General features: G+C 35.9%; 1 protein-coding gene across 2 annotated transcripts in view; it reads right to left on the bottom strand.

Moving 5' to 3' along the window:
• EFR3A (EFR3 homolog A) overlaps positions 1–12,255 on the bottom strand; it is a 140,867-nt gene that overhangs the window by 11,293 nt on the left and 117,319 nt on the right. For both annotated transcript variants that reach the window (XM_037802375.1, XM_037802376.1), the window contains exon 19: positions 2,383–2,474. In XM_037802375.1, coding sequence (XP_037658303.1) covers positions 2,383–2,474 — 92 coding nt within the window. The remainder of the gene's footprint in view (positions 1–2,382; positions 2,475–12,255) is intronic.

Here is a 12,255-nt window from a genome sequence, read left to right as displayed (position 1 = left end):
TTAGCTTAGTCATGCTTCTGAGGGATTCCATTTATGAAAGCAGCTCTGATAATGACATTGTCCAACTTTCTACAGTTCTCATTTTGTACCAAATTACATGCCCTCAGCTTGGTCATAAAACTTTCTATGTAATGTGGCTCCAATCTTGCCTCCCACTCTTCCCTTTTATGACTCCTATTTTAAAAAAATAAAGGCAGATTGCTTTTGCTAGTTTTTAGTGATTCATATTTTGGTGCTCAACCAATCTACAATTTGTTCCAACTCTAGAGGAAAAACTGGTTGCACTAGACTTATGGAAAAATGGTGCACACGTCTCTAATGAGGCACATTCCTAAGGAATTTTCAAGTTCATTTTACTCTTTGTAACTTTTGCTTTAGAGCGATAATATAGATTGTAGAACATCCTTGGGCCTGCATAAATTCATTTTTTTTCCCCAATCAGAGTATTTGTTATGCCGTTGTCACTGACACCTTAGTAATTTTACAGCATCTAGCACAGCAGGTTCTTTCTTCAGTTGTATTTAGGAAAAGAGATAACAGTATGTATGTATAAAACAAAGATCTGCTATTTGTCCTAGAATGAACAACAATCCTGTTCAGCTACATAGTAACAATTTTGTGCAAAGAAAAATGTAATATGTATCCAAATTTACTATATATATATATACACATACATATACATATATATAAAATATCCTACCCATTTCCCCAAATAATCAAGCTCATTTCATGATAGTAAATGAATTTGAAACTCAAATGTGTTCAACTAAATCTGATACCAAATCGTACTTAATCTTCAGTGTGAGACATATTTTACTTGGGATTTAGAGTCATAGCAAACAGAAAACAACAGGACTGTTAAAAAGTTAACAAATATATTAACGGACTTAAAATATAAAATTCATGTTCAAGACCCCCCCCCCCCAATTATGAAAACGTTTCAGTTCATTTTATCAAAAGAGGTTGATGGTGTAACAGCTTCAAGTGTTCTCTATTTTTGTAAGACATTTTAAAAAGTTAACAAAAGGAGAATGGCACAGTATCAGTCCAAAAAATACACTGTACTCTTGACAAAACAAAGTCATCTATGGCTTTGGATGACTTTTTTCCCTCAAAAGGTAATAGCAGATCAATACAGAATCATTAAAAGAGTTATTAGCAAGATATCTATCTTACTAGTATGGAATACATACATTAAAATGGCTTTGAAGTATGAGGTGAATTTAGGAAGATGATTTTTCTTGCACCTTAAATTGGTAAGACACATTAAATCAGCCTTAATGCCCTAAGTTTCAAATTGAATATTAACTGCCTCTTAACTACTCTTGAAGTTCTGCTGAAAATTTGTTAAGAAAACTGATTCAATATAATGGAGAGTTGATCAACATGGAAGATATTTGGTGGTCAGCTGTACCCTTGGCCACCAAATAGCTTAAGTTTCTGAAGATAAATTAACTGGTGGGGATTAGAAGGAGGGAGGAGAAATGAAGCTTAGAAAGCATTGGATTCAGACAACTTCCACCCCCTTTTCTTTTATATGGATATTCTTTTAATTATTTATCTTGTGCCAATGAGAAATAATGAAAATCCTAGGAAAGCAAACAGCGGAAAAACCACAAGAAGGAGGCTGCCTTGACATGCTGGCATTTTGGCATTTTTACTTGACTATTACAATTCTCTGGTGATTTGTGTGGAATAAACCTGAGAGAATACTGGTTGCTTTTTCTTCCTATAACTCAGGAGAGTACTCTTGTGCTCTACTGAAATAGGATGAGAGCATTCAATTTATAATGTTACAAATAAGATACAGTCTTTAAAGAAATCACTGTTACAGTTTAAGCTACATTAAATTCATTATATTTACTATACTAAATGACAAAGTTTCCCTATTAAGTGAGTTTTGGAACTTGAAGGAAGCAGTAAGCTTTTGGCTGCCTGTGAGAGTTTATATTTCATTTCTTCCCATAATTTATGTTTCATAAACCTTTAAAAATATACAGGATCTAGAGGGCTTACTGATTTAATAACCTGCCTTATGTAACATTTCTTACTTATATATAAAAAAAATCTCACTTAGTAGTTATGTTCCACAGTTCCTTTATAAAGTTTTCCTGCTGAATTACAATGTGAAATCAATAGTATAACAATATTATTACACACAAGATCAAGTTTATGAATCTTTATCGATAGCTGAAATGAGTTCAGCAAAATAAATTATGACTATGCTTAGGGTTAACCCAAATTACTTTCTACTAACAACTTAGTTGATCTGGGAATAATTTAGGACTTGTGACTTTCCTGTGTGAAGGCGTGGAGGGGTAAAACATTACTTTAAATGTCTATCTCAAGACAATACCCCTCTGTAAATTTTCAGCAACTTACCACATCATCAGAAGGAACATTGCTGGGTAAAATATCCACCTGAATGGACACAGTGTCCACAATACTCTTTCTTCTAGAAAGCCGATCTTCATCTAAAATGAAAGTTGTTTTTCCTCATTATTTGCTTGATAGAAACAGTGTATTGATTTTCATTAATAAATCCTACGTATTTCAAATTTCACAAAATTTCAAAAATTAAGACAGTTTGTCTTTTTTTGCTCATTTCTAAGTATATAAAGATTTTAAATTTTATGAAGTGGATTAAAAAATAAAATTGATAGGGGTTATCTGAAGCAAGATTGACAGCTTTTATTTTCCAAAAAAGGACATTTGGAACAGCAACATCAACAACTGTTAACTAAGAGTTTAATTAAAAACAAATAGAAATCTGACACCAAAAGGAGGAAGCACTGAATCTAAACTGAATATATTTAGCCTAAATGAAAACTCAAAATATTGTCCTTATAGCTCTTAATTTTTCCACAAGACAGCAGAAGTTGTCAACTAACTCTGGTTATAAGGATGCTGGCATGGGAACCAATATCTAAAAAAGTGCTTTATAATTTGACTCTCTGTCTGGGAGAATTATCTTTTCACCTCAATGCTCTAGCTAATCAACTTCTCTCTCCTCTTTTGCAAACTTGTCTAAGTAGTCTGAATCAACTGCTCTGATGTTTTAACACTTACTCTTCTTAACTCTTACAATTATAACCCTACCTCCTGCTCTCCTCTGACAGTGCTTGTTTTTTTCCACAAAACTCCCACTGTCCTCTGATCAACTAAATTCATCTGCTATTCCTCAGCCCATGTTTTGCTTAACCAACTTTATGGAAATGTGAATTTGTTGATTAAAATCTCCTTCTATACATTCTTTTCTACTTCAGAATTCAATATTCAATAAATCTGAGTGATTACAGAAACCATGTTAGGTGTTAGGGACAGACTGTTGAATACATGGTCCATACCTGCAGAGAGTGTACAGTCTAACAAGAAGCCAGAAAATAAACAAATAATTACATAAACAATAAATTATGTCAGAGAAGTACAGGGACCATCTAACAATCATGGTTCTATCAGAAAAAAAGGAAGCCACTCTATGTATTCCTATACATGGAATTAGAGCCTTTATGCTACCACTGTTAGAGCTGAGTGAGTAAAAGTAAGATGAGCCATCAGAGACATCCTCAGCCTACAGTACAGAAGTGGGTAAGTCTCAATTCTTCTAGCCTGCTGTCTGTCTGCCCATTTGGCGACCTACATCAGCTTTTGAAGAATAATAGCTTCCCCTCGTCTACTTTCAAAATTTTGTTTGAGTGCTTTTCATTGTCAGTCTCTAACTTGAACCATGTGGGAAAGGGGATTACTAGGAAATATAGCTCCCAATTTTTCCTCTGTGGTGTATAGGAGAATTTAGAAGGGGTGACAACAATGCCAATCGGGCAACAGAAAATCCAGTCTCTTTTTTTTTTTGACTCCCATTCTACTCCTATCCTTAAACAGGGTAGTGGGGAATGTTCACCTGGGTCAGAGAATTCCCAAATGCTCTCAGGCCTTCAACTGGCACGTAAGAGACCCTCTCTAAATGCATAAATGACTAAGCATGAGCAGGAGTTCAGAGCTTCACTTTCTCTTCTGAGCTCCAGTTCAACCTTTCCAATTCTCTATTTTACATATTCTAAACCCAATGCTACCAGCTCTAATAAACCGTCTTTATCGCCATACTACCCTACTGATTTTCAAGAGTGCCATCATTCAAAAATCTTCATCTTTTCTTACTTAGACCCTCAGTGTGGTTTCCTAACTACTATTCCTAATAGCTCTCCCTTCCAATTTAGCTTCCATAGTGCCACCAGAGTTGTTTCTAAAATCTACCATTTTCAGTCATAAATACCAGTTTTAAACAAGTAGAGCCCACTAAAAAAATGCAGAGCCTACCAAGCTTTTTCACATGAAAAGCTTGCAGATATATAACAATATGGCAAATATACAACATTATGGCACAGAGATAAATGGAAGAGGCAGTTTACATATAGGCTACTTGAAGAGCTTAGGAGCTCAATACCAAGAAACACCTGTAATGTTTCCAATACCAGATGGGAAGCTCAGGTCTAGAATCTTAGTATAACAGCACAGATACCCCTCATAATCTGGCAACATTTCATCCTTCTAATCCCTTTTTGTGCACACTGTGATTTTATCCTACTGAACAGGTTAACAATGAGGAACTAAAAGGCCAGCACAAAGAAACTGGTTTTTCTCTTGCTTCTCCTATGTTCAAGTTGCCTTCCGTGATAGTACTTAATGCTGTTCAGTTCATCAACTACTGTAGTTTGCACCCTTTCTGGGCACATTGTAGTATGCAATTCCTGACTTCTTGGTGGTTAGGAGGAGCTATATAACTAATTCTGGCCAATAAAGTATGAGCAATGTTCCAGACCATGGCTGTTCTATCAGCTTGGACTCTAAAATTATATGGATTAGGTGATGCAGAACCACCAGCTGATCCCTGATGCACATGTAGTATGAGCAAAAAACAAATCTTTACTATTTTAAGCCACTAAGAATTTGGGGTTGGTTGTTACTACAGCATTACCTAACCCAGGGTTTCTAAACCTTGCCACTATTGACATTTTGGGTCAGATAATTCTTGTTTTGGGGGGCTGTCCTGTGCACTGTGGAATATTTGATAGCATCCCTGGCCTTCAGCCCTCGCCACTCTCAGCTGTGACAACGAAAAATGTCTCCACACATTGCTGAATGTTCCTTGGGGGAGGGGCAAATACCACTCCCAGTTGAAAACAGCCTATCCTGATTGATGATACACCTTTTTACAATTTTCTCTTTTTAAAATTCTAACCATATTACTCCTCAAACTCAATTAAAAAGGCATCTGGGCGGTAGCACTTACTGGGATTATAAGTAATAGTACTGAACTGTCTGTGAAAGTGGTTGAAAGGGGTTGTTTAGAGTTACGTATGCCACTAGAAGGAAAGCTAGAGGTTAAGATATGGGATTGCATAACACAGTGAACCTTATGGTGGGCGGTGTCTGTGATTAACACTACAAGTATAAATAAGTTCTTTCATGAACCAGAACAAATGTATGACTTTTAAAAAGAGTTAATAATAAAGGGGTATACGGGTAAAAATGTACCTATTGCAAACTATGGACTAGAGTTAACAGTAATATTTCAGTATTCTTTCATCAACAGTAACAAATGTACCACATCAATACTAGGGGTCAACAATAGGAGGGGAGGAGGGATGTGGAGAATTTGGGGTTTTCTTTTTCTTTTTGTCCATGAGTCATTTTTCTTTTTGGAGTAATGAAAACATTCTAAAATTGATTGTGGTGATGACTGCACAACTATGTGATGATACTGTGAGCCACTGATGGCATATTTTGGATGGATTATATGGTGTGTAAATTCATCTCAATAAAATTTGCATTTAAAAAAAAAAACGTGTCTGGGCTTTCTAGGCAGATCCTACCAACAGTAATTTCAACTGCTTCCCAATTTATCCCATGCTGAAGTCCAGTATGCCTGTCCTCCAATCTCTGAGCATGCTTTGTCTTATCTGCCTTTCAATGCTTTCCTATAAACAGAAACCCCATTTGGAGCACTTAATTTACCTGCCCTTCTTTACCTCCTCCCCGCAACAAAATTTTTACCTTTCAAAGCCTGGTTGAATATTACAATGCTTCCTTAAAGTGTTAAATATCACTCTAATTTCTGCTGATCCCTGACATGACTGAACTTCATGTCACCCTTCAAGCATTTACAGGGCCTTGTACTATGGTCACGAAAATTAATGTAGTATCTTCCCAGTCATACAAGAGATTCAGTGACAGGTTGTGTGTTTTGCATCTATCAGGCAGGAGTCACTTGTATACTACTGCATGAAGGCTGGAGATGCAAACCAAATATTTACATAGCTGTGCAGCTGTAACAAATTTCTATGTATTGTTTTGCTATAGTACTCAGGTTTAAAATATTTATCTCTTGCATAAAATTACTGAACTCATCTAGACAATGTATTCTTTTTATTTTTCCTTCACAATCATAAGCTTTGCTATAAATTACCAAATATAATGACATCAATGGAACTGCTACAAGACAGTATGTGACCATCACTGCTGACTTGCCTTTAGCCTCTAAGCAGGTCAACTTTCAAGATCTCACAAGAACCCAAAATGTGCAATAAATAATAGCCTGCTGCCTGCAACAGCCTTGAAAAGAATTTCTGGGTTAAGATACAAAAGCTGGTAACTTGCAGAGAAGAGAAATTGAAGCCTGAGATAGAAGTAAGAGACAAGAGAGGTATGGATATTGGAGAGGGATCACTGGATGGCAAAATCAATGAGGACAGAAAAGAAACACAGTGCATAGAGAACCACAAAATTTAAGAAGAAAAACAGAAAATACAAAAGGGAAACCCTACCACTGTATCCCAGAATATTTTCCCCTTCTGACCCATATAATCACCTGCTTACAGGTGACTGCAGAAAAGTCCAGGTACAACTATCATCAGACATCTTGTAAGCCTACACAAAAGATTTCTAAGGTAGAGCTTATGGAGGACACCACCACTGCCACCATGGGCCACTTAGGTCTGTTCCTGACTGGCTCTGCCAAGTCTAATGAAATGCAGCATCACTGCAGCCTCTGTGGAGTACTCTGTCCTGTTAGCTGTAGCGAATTACCAGGTCACCATCTCTCCAACTATCTGATACAAGTACCCCCGTGGTGAGACCTTTGCTTCTCTCAATTAAGTATGGCCAATATTCTCTGGATTGGGAGAGTCCAGGACACTACTTACCTTGCCCTTTCCATTTTTCCACTCTCATACTTCTCTGCTTCTTATACCTGTTGTCCACAATAGCAACCATCATTTCTTACCTTTGTTTTTAACTACACACAAGGATCTGAATTTTAGAAGCCATACCAGAGCACTATACCTAAATTTCTTCAGTGATACTTTGCTGCCACCTGCTGTATCTGTATATAATGCATATACCCACTGCATTCAGATGGCTAAAGAGTAAAGAAAACAGTCTGAATGCAAGCATGGCACAGAACTAAATTAAGTGACTCTCAACATAATTTTTTATGGCTATATATAGAAAATAAGATATAGGAATTGACTTAATTATACATAATACATCATAAATGTACTGGGAACTTTACGACTACTCAGATTCATTTAAAAAGCTAAAGGAGGCACAGTGAAACTTCACAGGTAAATTATCTACAAACAAAATTCAAACTGTCTTAGTTTAATGCTGATGGTATTCATATGAATATATGAGTAATAGCTATACTTGGATATAAAACCAAAATTCCACCTAAAGTTAAACATATATTTACAGAATAAAAACAAATCAAAAATAATTTTCACTAGACTATGGAATGCAAAGTCGGGGTAATAAAAGACAATCATTTTTTAAAACAAAGTTTAATAAAAATGGCCTCTACTCCCACCCTTCTAAAAAAGGAGAGATGGGACATACATACGAAAATATTTTTATAGTAGTGATTGGCTGGAAAATACAGAATGTTTCGATAAAGCGGATAAAGGTATTCATGTGTCAAATGTGCACTTAATCAACAGGACAAGTTGACAAAATTCAAAAAGTCAATTAGAAGATTAAGACACTGAAATAAATACTAATACCATTCTTAATATTTATATTGCATTTTGTAGTTTTTGAAGTACTTTCATGTCTATTTCCCCTTTGAGCTAAATGGCTTAGGAGGATAAGGGCTCCCTGAGAAATTAAGGGGGCAAACCAAAGATTACACACCTAGGGTAGAGCCAAGACCACAAACAACTTCTGAATTCAGGCTGACTTAAGACACAAGTTTACATTTCCTGGCTCAGAGAAAAACTCATAGTTTTTCTGTCAGTGACTCTTTCAAGCATACCAATTTACCTACTGCAAACTACAAATGGTTGGTTTGGAGATGATACGTAAATGGCTAGATTTTTAAATATAAGTGAACTTTGGCCTATTATTTGTATTAATTTATGAGATTTGCTTAGTTGTGAATTCACTGCAAAAGGACACACACATGCACACACGCATTCACCACACGTACATCCTTCCCTGTCCTGCTAGAAAACTTTTCAGAGACTAGGCTGTACCAGAGTCTTTATTCACCCTCAAGGGTAACAGCAAAGACAGAACAGCAACACAAAAAACTATGTGTGTAAGCTGCTATTCCTTTCCAGCTTGCCATCAAAACTGCTGTCTCAAAGGCCATCAATAATCCCCTTCTAGGAAAATCCAAAGGCCTTCATCAATTCTCAACCTCTCTGAAGCTTCAGCAATTTATCATGCCATCTTTTCCTTTTTGAAGCTTCTCCCTCCCCTTCCCCATCCCAAATCCTCCTAGGGATCTACAATATTTTTACACTCTAACTGGGAATTCTGGGTTTTAGGCTTTCAGGCTCCCCCCCCCCCCCGCCCCCGCAACATGCCCTCCCTAAAGGGAAAAGGAATTCTCCAAAGCCATCTATTATTTCTCTTTACTTCTCCACTTCTAGAAATCATCCTGCCCAAAGGTTATAACAAAATCCCCTGTCGCTGATTTCAAAATTCTCATTATAACCTCAAAACTCTTACACAAGACCCAGCCCTGACTCCTACAGTAGATACTCCACTGCCAAATATACTCAACATAAGGCTGAGCTCCAAAACTAGCCACTCTTTCTATTTATTTCTGGTAACAAAAATGCCATCCTTCTACCACTCCGAATTCAAAACTATGAATTGACATTTACATCTGAAGTGCATACTCCTTTATTCCTTCACTTAAACCTGGTCATATCACCCATCCTTCCCTACTCTCCCAAAAAGGGGGAAAAGTGGCAAGTAAACCCTGCTCTTCTGCTGACACTGCATCATCTACCCAAGTGCCCAAGACAGAAATCTAGGCAAAGTCTTTGAGTCTTCTCCCCAACCTCCATCATATCAATCAAATGCCTGCAGATACTCCTCTGTACATTTATTTAGAACCTACCAACTTTTCTATATCACTAGTACCTTTTTAGCATAGGCCACTGTCACCTTGCCTGGGGCTTACTAAAGAGCCTTGTAAATGGTTACCCCATGCCCAGTTTACCAAACTACAACCAGAGTCATATTTCTAAAACATAACTCTAATCATGTCATCCCTTGTTTAAACTCATTCAATGACTCCTCACTGCCTTCAGAATAAAGTTCCAACTATTTAACTTGGCTTCACAATTCCCAACCTCACTCTCTCAACTCACTCCTGTTGTACTAACTTTATATTAATTCCCTGAACAAAACATTCCTTCACAAATACTGTTACTTCCACAGGAAGTACAGTTTACTTGCCTAAACACTTGCTTCGGCTGGCTCCAGATATCCCTGGTCCACCAAACCTGGGTCTACAAAGTGCTTGTCTGAGAACCCCAAACTTCCCTGATCCTAGCTTTGTAGGCATATTGCAATTGCCTCGTTATTTGTTTTGTTAGTGAATTCAGACCTAATAACCAACATAAGGCATCATTGTATAATGAATTAACTTCTTTCCTATGTATCTGAAATGGTACTGGTTAAATGTAATCTTGGGAGAATTGAGACAACAGTCACTCAAATCATCTTCTGGATTTTGTGGTTCAGATGAGGAACACAGCTGAGAAAGGCTGTAAACTTTGTGAAGGGTGAGACCGCTATCTTGTTCATTCTTGCTTCTGTTCAACAGCAGCTGGCACACTAGAGGCACTCAATAAGAAAGACTTATAGGTTAAATAGCTCTGAAGTTTACTGAAAGGACTGGTACATCTGAATGCTCCAGCCGATGGGTATCACTGGACCTCTCACAGAGCGCATGCCTATTGGACTACTAGGTTGATTGGCGATAAAGGAAAAACGGAGTCATCAGTATAACATTTACTGACAACTTACTTACTGTATGTCAGGTACCAACAGTTCAAAAAACTTTGGGAAGCCCATTTCTTTCATGAGAACAAGTTATCACTGTATTTTAGGGACTCCAACATCTTTTTACCCCTCAAAGTAGCAACACTACCTGATATGCCTTTACCGAGTAGGCACACAGAAAAGGTATGGAGAATAAACGAAAAAATCATTCTGGAGGTTTGAACAATCTTTGAGTCTAAATAGTCCATGAAAAAAGAGTTAGCTAAATCAAATAATTTATTAAGCACCTAACTGAACAGTAAAGGCAGTTAATTCTAGCAGTGTCAACTAATCAAATTATTTAATTTCAAACTCACTATTCTCACTTGTAAACAAAGATACTACTACCTTCCTCACCAAAATATTTAAAAGATTAAATGAGAAAATGAATACAAAGTGTTTATCACAGAGTCTGGCACACAATTAGTGCATAATAAATGGCATCTAGTATTGCTATGAGGATGGGTGTATGCATTATACACACAAAAAATAAGTATGCTTTTCTTTTTCTTTTGACATACTGCTCTTAAATCACTCAATTTTTTAAATGAATGTCTGATGGTTATATAGAAAAAGGAAAATTTAATAATGGGATTGATTATTTAATTGACTGATTGTCCTAGAAAGTATCACTGTTTCTTCTGACTCCTGCATTAAGGCAAGATATACATGCCATAGATTGGCTCTAAACTATCAAGGTCATTGCAAATGAGAAAAATGTTATTCACACTTAAGGATTTCTATGCAGTTACATAAATAAGTATATATTGAAATGCTGAACATTCTCCGAGTCAATGAAAAAGAGGCATTAAAAAAGAGAATACATCTTTTCCAGGGATGGGAAGAAATGGTTTAAACCTAAGGTTCAAAAAAAAAAAAAAAGTACCAGAACTTTAAGAACTATTATGAATTCAAGAAAAAGGGTAAAAGGAAATAAGAAAGAGGTAAAAATAAACTACAGCTATGGGAACAGTAGAGGAAAAATAATAACTAAACATAACTATATGAAATATGTCAGCCACTGGTTCCATTTTCTAAAAGGCAAACTTTATTAAGCTATTTTCCTAGAGGACAGGTGAGGGAAAGGGTAGGCCACAATGACACTTGGATTTACCTTTGTACTTGTGCCTGGGTTTATGAGTGTTTTTGCCTAAAGGAAAGAAAGCTAAATCCAAATTATAAGAATGAAAATTTTAAAATATCTTTAAAAACATTTCTTATAAATTACAAAGCTAAGGAATTCATGAGGTATAGAACCTTTTATAGTATAGTGTTTAGAAGAAATTACAACCATTCGTTAACATCTCAATTATGAAAAATTATCATTCCAAAAATATATATATTTTGGATCCACATTATTAAAAAGATAGTTATTTACAGAGATTATATTACTTTCAGTGATTAATCCACACTAAACTGAAATCAATTATAGTTCTCTGATGGAAACATTATCTAATTAAAAATTTCTATATATTAAACTGATCTAAGATGAGTCAAAAATTAAAACATTACATTGTAAAACTTTATAGAACTTTATAGAACTTTATAGAAGAAAATCAAGGTACATATTTAAATAAAAGCAAAGATAACAGCTGAGGAGTATTATGCTGACATATAAAACAGGTTTAGGAAAATCTAAACTCTGTGTAATGTGTTTGGACACTTATCTTTTCTGTATGACAAAAAATGTATAGCAAAAAATTCCCTTTATTAATAAGGAGTAATTAAATATCACAACCCTAGTTTTCTCTTCTGGTCAAGAGCCATCATATAGTCAGCTCTGTGCACAGAGTATCTCCAAATGGAAGAACTAGTTCCACCACATTCAGTATTCATACAACTATCAAATGAAAATGAGGTGTAAGACAGAATTCCTTATTTTGGTTTTTAAAGTATAAATTGAATATAAGATGTCATGAA

The sequence above is a fragment of the Choloepus didactylus genome, chromosome 14, assembly GCF_015220235.1.
Source record: "Choloepus didactylus isolate mChoDid1 chromosome 14, mChoDid1.pri, whole genome shotgun sequence".
Classification (NCBI taxonomy): Eukaryota; Metazoa; Chordata; class Mammalia; order Pilosa; family Megalonychidae; genus Choloepus; species Choloepus didactylus.
The sequence above is the reverse complement of the archived record's forward strand: the minus strand, read 5'-3'. Positions and strand labels throughout refer to the sequence as shown.